Here is a 15,257-nt window from a genome sequence, read left to right as displayed (position 1 = left end):
GAAAGTTGCCCCTGACGCAGGCTAGTATGAGGCAGTCTGGGAAAGTTATGAACTAGCAAGGACCTAGGACCTAGACTGACATGGTGCTGCCCGGTGGGTCCAGTCAGAGTGACGATAAGAGTGGCCTCAGCAGTGAGGAGGGAGCTGGAGCCTGAGCCCCATTATAACCCCAGGGTGGGGGCCTGCAGGCTTCCGGCAAGAGGGAAGAAGTTTGTGTGTGTTCTGCCTGTAGCTGCTCCTCTGGGGAGACCCAGTCCCTGCCCAGCTCAGCACTCATCCCTTCTCCCTTTGATCTCCTTCCCTGGCACCTCTTGTACCCTCCAGCTCTGAGGGTCACTCTCCAGCTTCTAGCCAGTGAGTTTTAAGTTTTAAGACAACTTTTTTTTTATGTTAATCACCATACATTACATCATTAGTTTTTGATGTAGTGTTCCATGATTCATTGTTTGCATATAACACCCACTGCTCCATTCAGTACGTGCCCTCTTTAATACCCATCACCAGGCTAACCCATCCCCCCACCCCTCTCCCCTCTAGAACCCTCAGTTTGTTTCTCAGAGTCCATAGTCTCTCATGGTTCGTCTCCCCCTCCAATTTCCCCCCCCTTCATTCTTCGCTTCCTGCTATCTTTTTCTTTTTTTTTTTTTTAACATATAATGTATTATTTGTTTCAGAGGTACAGGTCTGTGATTCAACAGTCTTACACAATTCACAGCGCTCACCATAGTACATACCCTTCCCAATGTCCATCACCCAGCCACCCCATCCTTCCCAGCCCCCACCACTCCAGCAACCCTCAGTTTATTTCCTGAGATTAAGAATTCCTCATATCAGTGAGATCATATGATACATGTCTTTCTTTGATTGACTTATTTCGCTCAGCATAATACCTTCCAGCTCTATCCATGTCGTTGCAAATGGCAAGATTTCATTCCTTTTGATGGCTGCATAATATTCCATTGTATATATGTACCACATCTTCTTTATCCATTCATCTGTTGATGGACATCTTGGTTCTTTCCATAGTTTGGCTATTGTGGACATTGCTGCTATAAACATTGGAGTGCACGTACCCATTCGGATCCCTACATTTGTATCTTTGGGGTAAATACCCAGTAGTGTAATTGCTGGGTCGTATGGTAGCTCTATTTTCAACTTTTCAAGGAACCTCCATACTGTTTTCCAGAGTGGCTGCACCAGTTTGCATTCCCACCAACAGTGTAGGAGGGTTCCCCTTTCTCCACATCCCAGCCAACATCTGTCGTTTCCTTACTTGTTAATTTTAGCCATTCTGACTGGTCTGAGGTGGTATCTCATTGAGGTTTTGATTTGGATTTCCCCGATGCCGAGCGATGTTGAGCACTTTTTCATGTGTCTGTTGGCCATTTGGATGTCTTCTCTGGAAAAATGTCTGTTCATGTCTTCTGCCCATTTCTTGATTGGATTCTTTGTTCTTTGGGTGTTGAGTTTGATGAGTTCTTTATAGATTTTGGATACTAGCCCTTTATCTGATATGTCATTTGCAAATATCTTCTCCCATTCTGTCGGTTGTCTTTTGGTTTTGTTGACTCTTTCTTTTGCTGTGCAAAAGCTTTTTATCTTGATGAAGTCCCAATAGTTCATTTTTGCCCTTGCTTCCCTTGCCTTTGGCGATGTTTCTAGGAAGAAGTTGCTGTGGCTGAGGTCGAAGAGGTTGCTGCCTGTGTTCTCCTTTAGGATTTTGATGGACTCCTGTCTCACATTGAGGTCTTTCAACCATTTGGAGTCTATTTTTGTGTGTGGTGTAAGGAAATGGTCCAGTTTCATTCTTCTGCATGTGGCTATCCAATTTTCCCAACACCATTTGTTGAAGAGACTGTCTTTTTTCCATTGGACATTCTTTCCTGCTTTGTCGAAGATTAGTTGATGATAGAGTTGAGGGTCCATTTCTGGGCTCTCTATTCTGTTCCATTGATCAGTGTGTCTGTTTTTGTGCCAGTACCATACTGTCTTGATGATGACAGCTTTGTAATAGAGCTTGAAGTCCGGAATTGTGACGCTATCAGCTGTGCTTTTCTTTTTCAATATTCCTCTGGCTATTCGGGATCTTTTCTGGTTCCATACAAATTTTAGGATTATTTGTTCCATTTCTTTGAAGAAAGTGGACGGTGTTTTGATAGGGATTGCATTAAATGTGTAGACGAACCATGAGAGACGATAGACTCTGAAAAACAAACTGAGGGTTCTAGAGGGGAGGGAGGTGGGAGGATGGGTTAGCCTGGTGGTGGGTATTGAGGAGGGCACATTCTGCATGGAGCACTGGGTGTTGTGCACAAACAGTGAATCATGGAACACTTCATCTAAAACTAATGATGTAATGTATGGGGATTAACATAAGAATAAAATAAAAAAAATAAAAATTAAAAATAAAAACACAAAAACAAAACAAAAAAAAATGTGTAGATTGCTCTAGGTAGCATTGACATCTTCACAATATTTGTTCTTCCAATCCATGAGCATGGAATGTTTTTCCATTTTTTTGTGTCTTCCTCAATTTCTTTCATGAGTATTTTATAGTTTTCTGAGTACAGATTCTTCGCCTCTTTGGTTAAATTTATTCCTAGGTATTTTAGGTTTTAGGTGCAATTGTAAACGGGATCGACTCCTTAATTTCTCTTTCTTCTGTCTTGTTGTTGGTGTATAGGAATGCCACTGATTTCTGTGCATTGATTTTATATCCTGCCACTTGACTGAATTCCTGAATGAGTTCTTGCAGTTTTGGGGTGGAGTCTTTTGGGTTTTCCACATAAAGTATCATATCATCTGCAAAGAGTGAGAGTTTGACTTCTTCTTTGCCGATTTGGATGTTAGGACAACTTTTAAGTTTTAAGACAACTTGTCAGCATGTAATCCTTTAATAGCCATATTCCAGTGTTTTATCTCCAAAGAGACATCCTTTCAAAAAGTTCTGTCCGTGGGAGCGCCTGGGTGGCTCAGTCGTTAAGCGTCTACCTTCAGCTCAGGTCATGACCCCAGGGTCCTGGGATCAAGCCTTGCGTCGGGCTCCCTGCTCCGAACAAGCCTGTGTCTCCCTCTACCACTCCCCCTGCTTGGGTTCCCTCTCTGTGTCTCTGTCAAATAAATAAATAAAATCTTTAAAAAAAAAAAAAAAGCTCTGTCCCTGATTTTTCCTCTTGGGTCTTCATGTCCAAATTCGGGCCAGCATCCCTCAGCCACCATGTGCCTCTGAACACTCCCTTGCTGTATGCACATGAATCCAGGGCCTTTATAATTTAAGACACTCCGTTTTTTTTAAAAGAAGGGGAAAAAAATGTTCTTTAGAACCTATACTACATCCATCCCATGATAGAGAAATAACTTCTATATTTGCAGTTTAGAATTATCTGCCCTGCTCCTCTGTTAATGTAACAAGAATTAACCATGTTAAAATTTAGCAGTTTAGATGGATATAGTTTTGTATGTAAATCATACCTCAGTAAAGTTGGGTTTTTTAAAAAAGTTCTGGCCAAAGCATTAGGTAGAACACTCATCCTGTTTATCTGGGCTAAAGAAGCAGTGTTCCAGTCACTCTGAGATTGGTCTGATTTCAGACATCTGCCTTTAAAAAGTGTGGCTAGCCATAATTGTATATATTCATATATTCATGTATATGTTCACAGTTGTTCTTGTTTTTTAAACATGATTTCCCTTTAGAAACTCCCACTTTGACCCATGAGACGTTCAAAGCACTGAAGCCAGGTCTTTCTGCTTATGCTGATGATGTTGAAAAGGTAATGCTTTCCTCTCATGTCTATTCTTCAAATTTGTCTTCCAGCGTGCAGTTTGTTAAAGCCAGCTCCCTTTCTCTTGAGTGCATAGGCCTTATTCACAGAGGAAAACATCTCTGATGGTGCTGCCCTGGGACATTTCATGCTCTTTAGGGTGGCCAGATGGGGGAAACTGGTACAGCACATGGGGCCAAAGGAGGACCGCTACCCCCAGGCCCCACCTTTCCCTACACCCCAGCTTCCCAGGCCCTTCCCCCAACCACCAGGCGTGCCACCCAGAAGTCTTGGTGCAAATCAAAAGCACACAGGCTACAAACTGATAAAAAGCAGTATTTGAGAGTTTGTTTTTGTTTCAGTTCCTCTGACTGAAGATGACAAAAGTTGACTAAAAAAACTGAAGTTAAAAATGTATTATGCAAAATCCACAAAACTAAATAAGTGTGAAAGTGATTTACTTAAACTGTCAAATAAGGATTTTTGTAAATTTGTAGCTTCTATACTTTTCAACTCCTTAAAGCTTACAGCTGCACTAATACAGGACACCTGTATTTCCACTAAGGCGCTGATGAAATTGACAAGGTAGTAACATAGCTACAAGTTCCTTTTGATTCAAGCATGTTTTAAAAGCTAATACAGGGGCGCCTGGGTGGCTCAGTCATTAAGCGTCTGCCTTTGGTTCAGGTGATGATCTCAGAGTCCTGGGATCGAGCCCTGCATTGGTCTTCCTGCTCCGTGGGAAGCCTGCTTCTCCCTCTCCCACTCCCCCTGCTTGTGTTCCCCTCTCGCTGTGTATCTCTCTGTCAAATAAATAAATAAAATCTTTAAAAAAATAAAAGCTAATAGATAGGGGCCCCTGGGTGGCTCAGTCAGTTAAGCGTCTGACTTCAGCTCAGGTCATGATCTTGGGGTCCTGGGATTGAGCCCCACATCAGGCTCCCTGCTCAGTGCAGAGTCTGCTTCTCCCTCTGCCTCTGCTTGTGCTCTCTCTGTCTCTCTCTTAAATAAATAAAATCTTAAAAAGATTTTTTCATTCTTGCCCACAGGTGCATCTTGATCTCACACAGTGAAGTCATAACCCTGCTTTCCTGTGGCTTGGTTAAAAAAAAATTGAAAACAAAAATCAAAATCAATGATATTAGAGTAACTATAAGGTTACACATGAGTAAATTAGATAGCTTTAAAATAAACTCATAAGATTTTTTAAACCGTACTTGTTTTAGTAGGCAGTACACATTCAAGTGGGACATATTTCACAGCTTCTCAGGGCAGATGCTGAGAACTCCCCTCCTGCTCCAGTCTCCCCTAGGAGGGGTGGTGTCCCTGGTTTCTTATGTGTCTTTCAAGGGCTAGTTGACATACCTATGAGCAAATTCATCTATATTCTTCCCCTCCCCTTTTTATTTCACGTGCACAATAGAATGGCATTCATGTCGTTACGTACTTCACTTTCGTCACTCAACAATATAACAGAGATTATTTACTATCAGGATGTGAAGAGCTTCCTTGATTTTTATGGCAATGATACTGCAGTGTGTACAGGCACTTTGAATTTATGGAACCAGTCCCCTCCTGAAGGACGTTCAAATAATGTCTAAGAAAGGCTACAGTTTGTCACCTCACTGAACTTCATTACCCACAGATGCAAGGGCATCCATCTCAGATGAATTCTTAGAATGAGATTTCTGAGTAAAAGGAAGGTACGTTTTCTCACTGGGCAGACATTGCCAAATAGTTCCCGCAGCATTGTAGCTGTTGGTAATACCCAGCAGTGCTTTACTAAAATTGTTATCCCAGCTCTGCCCTGACACAGGGCCTTAGCCAACTTTTGGATTTCAAGCATTCTGGCAGGCATAAATGATTCCTCCGAGGTTTTCAGCACTGTGAGGAATCCCAGAATTCATTCATGATGTCCAGGGGAATCACAGCTCATCTGAGGTCACCCGGTGAGGGTTGGTGACGGGGCTGAGCAGGGTTTTGGTTGCCAGAGTGTAGATCTGCAGGACCCCCCTTGTGTATCTTCTCCCCACCATGCTCCACTGCTAGGGGTGTTGCTCTGTACTCGCCTGGTCCCTGGTCCCTCACATTCACTAGCACCACTTAAATCGTTTTCTGCCGATTTGGAAAGTTAGAAGAAAATGTGTTTATAAGTCAATAAAACCAAAAGGATTGGGGGAGCATCTGTGACCCTGTATGCTGAGCTTTGACAGACCCTGCTTTTACCATGTTCACAGAGCACTTCAGGAATTCAGGAATTACTGGATGTTGCTAAACAAGACGTTCCTTTTGACTTCTGGAAGGCCACCCCCTTGGTGCTCAAGGCCACAGCTGGTTTACGTCTGTTACCAGGAGAAAAGGCTCAAAAGTTACTGCAAAAGGTGATCTTACCCATTTCCCCCTGGGGGGTGGATAGCTTATGATAACTGAAAACACAAAATATTCAGCCAGTGTCTGAGCAGTCGAATGGGCTATGTAGAAACTTCCTGAAGAGGAAAACACATCAAAATGTTAATAGCATCACCTTTAGCTGTTCCTGTTTTCTAGAATGAACCTGTATTGTGTAATAATGCCAACTGTTTTAGGAATACGTTGAAGCCTGGGGCACCTGGGTGGCTCAGTCGTTAGGCGTCTGCCTTCGGCTCAGGTCATGATCCCAGGGTCCTGGGATCAAGCCCCACATCGGGCTCCCTGCTTCCCCCTCTCCCACCCCCCCCACTTGTGTTCCCTCTGTCACTGTCTCTCTCTCTGTCAAATAAATGAATAAAATCTTTTTAAAAAAGAAAAAAAATAATACCAATTCTTAGCAAACTGCTTCATAAAATTGAAGACGAGGGAATTAAAAGGAAAAAAAAGGAAAAAAAAGAATACGTTGAAAGCCTTTTGAAGGGCTTCCTTCCGTGCAGAGACTAGATCCTTGTAGAGGGTTGTAGAAGCCTGAGTTCCTGACACTTCATCTCCAGCCTGCGTGTTCTCACGGAAACTGCCAGTTCTTCTCTTGATCTGATCCACAGATGTAACTGCTAAAGCGTCCTTTAGCCTTCCCCTGCCAGGGTCTGGCTCTTACATGGCCGGGATTGCCCTCCCAGGCCTAGTGGCAGCCCTGCAGAAAGACTTTGGAACCCTGTTTCTTACAGGTGCCTGGATGGTTATTTCAGGCACATTAGGGAAACTGCTTTCACCACCATGGTCCCCTTCATCCTCTGTACTGTTTCTAAACTGTGCGGCCACTAAATGATGAATTGTTGCACATTGGTCAGGGTCCCTTGTAAAAGTTACCTTTACATGCTCGAGTCTGATTGTGGGCCACCAGTGCAGTTGGAATGTGCAGATGGACTGACGTTTCTGTGTGTCAGTACTTGCTAAAAAATGGGGAGGGAAGTGCCCCCAAATGCTGCTGCTCACTGTCTTCGCCTCCCGGCTGTGGAGCTAACTCCTGGGTCCCAGGCTGAGCTCTGCCTTGAGGGGCTTCCAGTGTCTCATCTCCAGTCTAAAGCAGGGCAGTGTTTGGGGGCCCAGCAGGCTCAGGGGGACCCCTGAGCTCTTCCAGCCCAGAGTGGCTTTAAGACAGGACTCTTCAGGGTAGCATCTGCCTTCGCCAGCCCAGGCAGTAGATAAGGATATCACTTGCAGAGGATTCGAGAAATTTAAAACAAAACATGAGCTTTGTTTCTTCACAGCACCAGCTGACACCCTCTGCTGTTTTGTCATGATCTGCTGAAAGCACAGTGTAATTGGGAACTTTGAGTTTAGATTGTAAAGGATAAAGACTTGTCTCCCTTTACATTTAGGTGAAAGAAGTGTTTAAGGCATCGCCCTTCCTTGTAGGAGATGACTGTGTTTCCATCATGAACGGAACAGATGAAGGTAGGGTCTCCAGAAGCTTGCTGTGCGACAAGACTGTCCTGGGAGACAAGGCTGTGTTTAGGGCTGCTATTGGCATTCCAAGTGGGAGCGTTCTCAGTCAGACGTGGGCAGGCAAGAACTAAAGTGATGGTCTCATTCCGTTCACAGTGTAACTGTCTCAGAGGATCTTTGGGGGGCCAGTATTAGAGACAGATTCACATCTCGACTAGCTCTAAACCTGGCACAGATAAAGTTTCTGAAAACAAATCATCTTTTCAGCTTTAAGAACATTTAGAGAGAATCCCCAATTGCTACCATATTTAGAAGTTTGCTGTTGCATTGTTGATGCTGAGAGAGAGAGACCGTCAGGTTCTTCACCAGCCCCTGATTTTAAAATACGACCAGGGGAGGGGAGAGCAACATTTGGTTCTCTTTCCAAAAAGAGGAAGTTCATGATATAGAATAGGAGGGAGAGATGTGACATTTGGCAGAGTATTATAGTGTTTTAGTATGGCATCTTCTGGAACAGTCTGCCAGAAGCTGCTGGGTGACTTGATGACTGATGCCTCTTCCTGTAGCTGATCTGGAGGCTGAGAAGTGAGGGGCGCTCACTTCTGCTCCTGGAATCTCAAAGTGGTCATTTGAGTGCGTGTGTTGTTTACAGCATCTCAGGTGATTCACGTGCCGTCTGTGACCCTCTCTTGTAGGCGTTTCAGCGTGGATCACTGTCAACTTCCTAACAGGTACATTCTTCCCTCTCCCTGAAGCTGACAGTCCACAGATGCCATTCTTGATGGCAGAGGTCTCATTTCTACTCTTTAAAATGACCCCTTGGGTTTCTCCAGTGGTGCTGGTTCAAAGTAGATCATTGGGTTGGGTGGGGGCTCCTCAGAGTGGGCATCAAGCTTGCAGATGAAAATGCTAGGGAAAGGAGCTTCTCTGTAGGCCTGGTTTTCTCCAGCATAGCTCCTGCCCCTTCTCGACTGCAGCCACATTAGCCAGGGGCCCTGTCCTCTCATTTCTAAGGGAAGTGATGAATAAAACCAGTCATGCTTTCAGTTATTAAATGTGGTGGGAATGCTCTTCGCCTTAGAATTGAATTCCTCTGCTGTAGATAGAACAGAGAACAGAAACATCTGTTCTTAGAACAAGATGGCAAGGAGTCATTTTTCTTAGATTATTCTCAGTACAGGTTGATTTTTGTCCCTTTATTGTAATTATGGCAAAACCAGTGTGTGTGAAACGCATATATGAAAAAGAGGCTTTGTGGCAGAATTTGCCCCTTGGGAATGGAGAGCCATGTTAAGGGACACATTAGGAGCCCAGTGCTGGGGGAAGGCGTGCCTCTGGGCATGAAGGGACAGGATAGAAGTCATTGTCTCCGGGGGTGAGCAGTAGATAGGGCAGGCCCGGCTTCTCTGCTGAAGGTCGGTGTTGTCTTATATTGTTAAAGCCACAGCTGGCAGAGCTGCATTCATGCCCCTTGAACATGTGCATCCTTCCATGGAGATTGTTAAATACTCACAGCTGTTTCTCTGTTTTTCTTTCCACTGAGGGGCTTGACTCCTAAACTTCCTTTACTTTTTCGGCTGTTCTCATCTATTTACTAATGTGACAGTATGTGTTGGTTTGTACTCACTGTGCCCCAGGCAGTTTGAAAACCCCAGGAAGGAGCAGCGTGGGCATGCTGGATTTGGGCGGAGGATCCACTCAGATCACCTTCCTTCCAAGACTTGAGGTAACCGGCCTTTGCCACCCCATTGTGGCCCCCACCATCCAAAGGCCACCTGCCCCCAGGAGTTGCAGCCCCTGGGGGAAGGCCTGTTGACCTGGTGTCTCTGGGCCTGTGCAGTTAGTTCCTATCCTCACAGCCAGATTCATTCACAGTTAATTCTTCTTCGCTTGATTTTATTCTGCCTAGGGGAGAAAATGGAAATGTGATCTTCAGTGGGATGATAAATTAGAAACTACCTGGAACCCTCAGGGCCATAGGATGTGAGATGTTCCCTTTTCCCCCAGGACAAGCCAGAGACGGGGCCATTACTTAGTCTGACTCCAGATGGGGAGAGAGCCTCAAGCCCTGTGGGATGGGACGTTATAAAGGAGATGAAAATGCTTCCAATCTAGACTGTCTGCTGCTTTAGCCACAGTGCCTTCCTCACCCACCACTGTTTTATTGTTTTTATTTTTAATTTACAATGGAAAAGCACTTAAATTTACTCATAATTGTCTTGGTTGGGCCATATTTGTCAGAATGGTAAATGTTAGTTATAAGGAGGAAAAACATTTTTTCATTTTGGACATTTTATTTTTCATTGCTTGTTCAAACTCTTTTGAAACATGTGACTTAATGAAAAACTAATTTAATTGAATACATCTGTGAGTACCCTGGTCTTTTCAAAAGAAAGACCAGCAGGAAGGATAGCATTCCTCATGTTCTTCCACAGGATACCCTCCAGACCTCCCCGCCTGGCTACCTGACGTCACTCCAGATGTTTAATCGGACCTACAAGCTCTATTCTTACAGGTTTGTTTTGGGAGTGGGGGTGGAGAGGCTGCCCATCCAGGAGTGTGGCTCAGCCAGCCCTGTGCAGTGACCAGAGCACCCGGAAACCCCCCTGCTGGGGGCTCTCCCTCTAACACTTCCTCCTCCCTTGCTGTTCCTTCCTCCTCCTGCCTTCTCCCCACTTCATTTTTCAATTCACCTACAGTAAAATCACATTCCCTTTTTTTTGTGCTTATTTTGTTCTGCTTTGGAGGAGGTTTCTAAAAGGTGGAGAAGAGCCCATGGATTGTGCAGGAATTTTCTTGGCCATCTATTTACCACATGGCACCTTCAGTCAATTCTTGGTGTAAAGCATATATACTCCATAAAGATCAGGGCACATCTGTGTCGTTCACTGGCATCCACAGCTCCTAGGCAAGCTCCTGTTAGGTAATAGGCTTTCATTTGTTGAACTGGATGCCCTAACCTCCATAGAGAGGCTTCTAGAAGCAGAAAGTCTACTGCCTCGCCACAGGTTTCCTCCCTTTCCCACTTGTTTTGGGTTCAGGCCAGGTGAACGTACTGGAGGCAGGATTGAAGATGTTACCCAGCGCTTCCTGTGGCAGGCCAGCCCCTCACCCAGGATTTTCTTTCCACAGCTACCTGGGGCTCGGTTTGATGTCGGCACGGCTGGCGATTCTGGGTGGCATGGAGGGGAAACCTGGTGAGTGGAATGAGAGTTCAGAGCCCTCCTTGCTCAGCAGGCTTGAGGAGCCTTTCAGGAAAGGTGCTTCTGCCCTCCACTGTCACAGCAGCCCACTGGGCCCTGGTCCTCAGGACTAGAGGAGCCTAGGAGGGACGTGTGGGGAAGAGTGCACACGTCGGTGTGCACTATGTTGGTGGGCACTATGATGGTGACAAATAGTAATGTGTTTTACCTGTGTACATGCTAAGTTATTTTTTTAAAGGAAGAGATGCTGGAGAAGTCATTTCTCAAACACTGAGCTGTGGGATTTTAGCCACCAAGTAACTGTGTTTAGTCATCACCTGCGTTTGGAGTGGACTGGTTTTTAAGCATCAGAAAGGAATCTTATTCTTCATGATGGTACAGGAGAAGCCATGAGGAGGTGATTCTGGGGCTGCTACTGGGAAGCTGGGGAAAGTTTTTCCCTCATTCACAGTGATTCTAGTGTTATAAGGATGTCCCTCCATCTTCTCTTGCTCTGTGAAGGATCATTAAACATGAACTTGGCCCCTCCTACAGACACAGCATTGAACCGGAGATGGCCAGGTGAGGATGTTTCTTCCCAGGCCTTCTCTGATCTTTCCTGACTGGCCTGGCTGAGGAGAAGCCTGGTGCTGGCCACCAGGGTACATGAGCTCTTAGAGGAGGTCTTAGGGGATCATTATGTCCCAATTTGGGAGTAGGGGAACACTACTCTGAGGCTGGCATTGGCCTGTCTTTCCTGATGACATCAATTAGGGCCCAAAGGCCTTGACCCATGCCTCTGGTCCAGATGTGTGCGTGCGAGCCCACACATACCCTCCAGCCACATGCCCTTCCCTCAGCCCTGCCTCTCCTTGCCCCACACCTGCTCCTCTCCACAGGCCTAGCACTTCTCTGCACTTCTTTCAAGGGCCTAGTTGTTCTAACTGGAATTTTTGTTTTTCACGTACATCTTATTTCAAATCCTGGTGTTTAACCTCATTATGGTATTCCTCCGTTGCAAACCAAAAACATTTCCATGTCTCAGAAACACTAGCAGTTTTCACTGTGTGGCCAGAAAACACCTATTTAGCCAGCAGGAAGAAGGCAGTTACCCATTTGCCTGTCCATGGCTAGCCTTAAACCCATCAGCTACATAAAGTACCTACTTGGGACACATAGAGCTGTAATACCTGCCAAGAAGGGTATGGACAGCTCCTTGCCCCAGAGGAAACATCTCCCTATTGTGTTATCTGTTGTTGCACAAGTACACACTAAACAGAGTGGTCAAAACGAGCAGATATCTCATGATTGCATAGGCTTGAGCTGGGCAGTGCCTCTCCTGGGATCCCTGGGGCTTGTGTGGTGACAGCTGGGGTGGCTGGGTGTATGTCTTACACCTCAGTGCTCCCCCATGTGGCCTCCCCAGCAGAGCAGCCTGCACTTCTCTCTGGCAGCTCAGGAAGGGAGACTGCCCTGAAGTCACATGCTGTCATATCCTGCGCATTCTGCTGGTGAAAGCAGGCCCAGGCAAGAATCAAGGGCCGACATAGGGATTCACTTTTCAGCATGCACATCCTTGAGGGGTGGCATCATGGGGCCAGCCTTGGAGGCCAATCACCACACTTCCTTTGTTATTTATGGGGCCCCAGATTTTGTGCTGTGGGGCAGCACAGATACATGGCATGGTGGCATCGTCCTGGCCCTGCCAGGTTACTTGCAACCTCATTCATCTATAAAATTGGGTAGTGTTGGCTCCCCTTCTATTAGGGTGGTTGTGACAGTTGACTGAACAACACTTGGCCCGATGCCTGGAACCCTGAAGCCCCTCAGTGCGTGTAAGCTAGGAAAGACTATGTTTCTAAAACTGATGAGGCTTTGTGGTGGCTTCTGTGATAGAGAAAGGCTTGCCTCCCCTAGTTGACCTGGAATGCTTCCACAGGTTGGGTTTCATCTGGCAGAAAGGAAGAGTGTTCCTTTGCCCCTCCAATGCCTCATTACTAGTATTGGGGAGGAAAAATTTTTCTTCTACCTTTCAAGATTCTTTTGGCCTATTAATTAAATTCACATGAGACAGATTAATAGGAGAAAAACAAATTTAATTATGTATGTACAGGAGCCCCATAAGAATATGACACCCAAGGACAGGTCAGGCAATTGAGGCTTATGTGCCATCCTCAACTAAGGAATAGGATAGGGGACTGGGGCTTTAAAGGGGAGGAGGGTGATTCACAGGACAGTAAGAAGAGCAGATGTTTGGTCATTAGATGTTTGCCCTTGCATACAAAAGTCATTCTTAAAAACTTATCTCTGTTAACAGCTCTCTTTCTGGGCCAGATCCCCTATCTAAATTCTTTTAGATAGTTAAGAGAAAGGTAAAAGTTTTTCCTGAATCTGCTAGGTCTAGATTGTCTTTAGCTCAAAATAGTCCACATGCCAAAGTGGCATATTTTGGGGTCATGTATTTTACTCCCTCTCAGTCCTATCTTTGAAACTTCCCTAGAAAGTTTCACAGTCCAGAAGTGAAGCTGCTAGATTGCTCCATCTCACTGAACCAGGCTCTTAGTGCTGATAAAAAATGGGTTCAGTTAGACAGTTGTGTCTCATTTCAGGAGGCAGTGATGCAGGCGGGCTCCCAAAGTTAGGCCTGTGGTGCAAGAAATCAGGTATTTAATAAAAGCCATTTCTGTGGAAATAAAAAATAGTGGTTAATGATTGGAACAGATTATAATCCCAGTTTCTGCATTCTGAAGGCAAGCCAGTTGACAAGATTTCTAGATGTCGGGCTTGAAGCACCTTCAGACAGAGTGAGGGCAGGCAGCGGCAAACTGATAGGTTTTCCTGTTGCAGTTTCAATGTCTTTGATGATCTTTCTGAGTGGTTACCCTTAGTTCCATAAAGCTGTCTGGCTGTATCTGAATTTACACACATCCTTCTCAAATAGGACATTCCAGTCAAAGCCTTGGTAATGTAACCAGTGTTTGTGGTTGTGTCCTGGAGACACAAGGAGAAGAGGTGCACATAACTATATTGCCATGAAAATAAGAATATTCTGTTGCCAAATTGTGGAAGGATAAGGTAGAGAGAAAAAGTAATTGTTTCATATTTGTTCACAAAGGTATATCTTACCAAATTGTTGGTAGCTTAGGAGAAACGAGTAAAAGGTTTCCTTAAATCTGGAAAAATGAAACATAAAACAACAGGCAGTGTTTCAAACAAAAACTCATAAACATTATAATCCTCCTCTGTTTATTCAGTTCCATATAATTAATAGTTGTTCCCCTTAAACCTAGTTTTCCCTTTAGTTCTGGAAAATCTTACCCAGCCCAGTTTTATGGTCTTTAAGGTTATCAGAAACCTGGAGGTTTCTGACAAGTTTTTGACAAGTCCACTTGTCAAAAGTCCTTTTCTTGAATCTCCTTGAAGGGAAGTGCTTTTGCAGGAACACTTTACAAAGCATTAGAGTGATACAGTAACTGTAAGTGACAAAAGACTTAAGATGCCCATTGTTAAAGATCTGATGAGAGTTCATTGTAGCAGAATTGACAAGTCTGGTTATTTCTGTGGTATGCAATATTTTAAGGTAATAGCTAGAATTATGACTGATAACATTATACCAGGGCGTATCAGAATTTTAGGAATTTCATACAATTTTTATAATACTTATGTTAGTAAGATTTACCTATATAGTATAACCTAAGAAGGCTTATCATCACTTATTTGACATGCTTACCAGGTAATTTAACATATCAGATAAACTCATCTCTTTTTGTAAAGAGAGAGCACATATTTTTTGAGATGTTCTAGGGGCCCTCTTAAAAAATCTCAAACTGGGCACCTGGGTGGCTCAGTTGGTTAAGCGACTGCCTTCGGCTCAGGTCATGATTCTGGAGTCCCGGGATCGAGTCCCGCATCGGGTTCCCTGCTTGGCAGGGAGCCTGCTTCTCCCTCTGACCCTCCCCCCTCTCATGTGCTCTCTGTCTCTCATTCTCTCTGTCTCAAATAAATAAATAAAATCTTAAAAAAAAAAAAAAAAATCTCAAACTGAGTTTAAGGCCATAAAAGACTTCATTTAGAATATGATGTTGGAAATTTGTCAAAAATATCACAAGATTTGGACACTTGACTAAATAGGATCACAGATCATAACGAAGCATTACTTACCTGTTCAACCAAAGTGACAAAGGATTTAAGGGCAAATACAGAATGTTACATAGTTGTGAGCAAAACTGATCAAAGACCTGATAAAACATGGAAAATTATTTTGATAAAACATAATCTGCTTTTTGAAGACTGGTTACTTAGAAGGTGACAAAAAGCCTTTCACAGTCTTATCAGGAGCAGGCCAGTAGTCCCAGAAAACTGTCCTTTCAGGTGAAAGAACATTCAATTTTGGTTTCGTAAAACTACACTCCTGATTTTAAAGCTTCATTTTACAACCATTAAAATAAATTCATTC

At 44.3% G+C, this 15,257-nt stretch overlaps 1 protein-coding gene across 7 annotated transcripts in view; it reads left to right on the top strand.

The window, feature by feature from the left end:
* The window catches only part of ENTPD6 (ectonucleoside triphosphate diphosphohydrolase 6), a 44,131-nt gene that overhangs the window by 16,945 nt on the left and 11,929 nt on the right, over positions 1–15,257 (top strand). For 5 of the 7 annotated variants that reach the window (XM_035005721.1, XM_035005724.1, XM_035005720.1 and 2 more), the window contains 7 exons: positions 3,694–3,770; positions 5,999–6,142; positions 7,553–7,628; positions 8,315–8,350; positions 9,257–9,345; positions 10,055–10,134; positions 10,752–10,816. In XM_035005721.1, coding sequence (XP_034861612.1) covers positions 3,694–3,770; positions 5,999–6,142; positions 7,553–7,628; positions 8,315–8,350; positions 9,257–9,345; positions 10,055–10,134; positions 10,752–10,816 — 567 coding nt within the window. Of the gene's footprint in view, positions 1–3,693; positions 3,771–4,843; positions 5,465–5,998; positions 6,143–7,552; positions 7,629–8,314; positions 8,351–9,256; positions 9,346–10,054; positions 10,135–10,751; positions 10,817–15,257 lie in introns of those variants that run through there. The other 2 variants (XM_035005726.1, XM_035005725.1) reach the window with 2 other exon arrangements.

The sequence above is a fragment of the Mirounga leonina genome, unplaced genomic scaffold (assembly GCF_011800145.1).
Source record: "Mirounga leonina isolate KUSES-001 unplaced genomic scaffold, KU_Mleo_1.0 Mir_150, whole genome shotgun sequence".
In the NCBI taxonomy this organism is placed as follows: domain Eukaryota; kingdom Metazoa; phylum Chordata; class Mammalia; order Carnivora; family Phocidae; genus Mirounga; species Mirounga leonina.
Note: the sequence above shows the minus strand (reverse complement) of the source record. Positions and strands in the feature narration are given on the sequence as shown.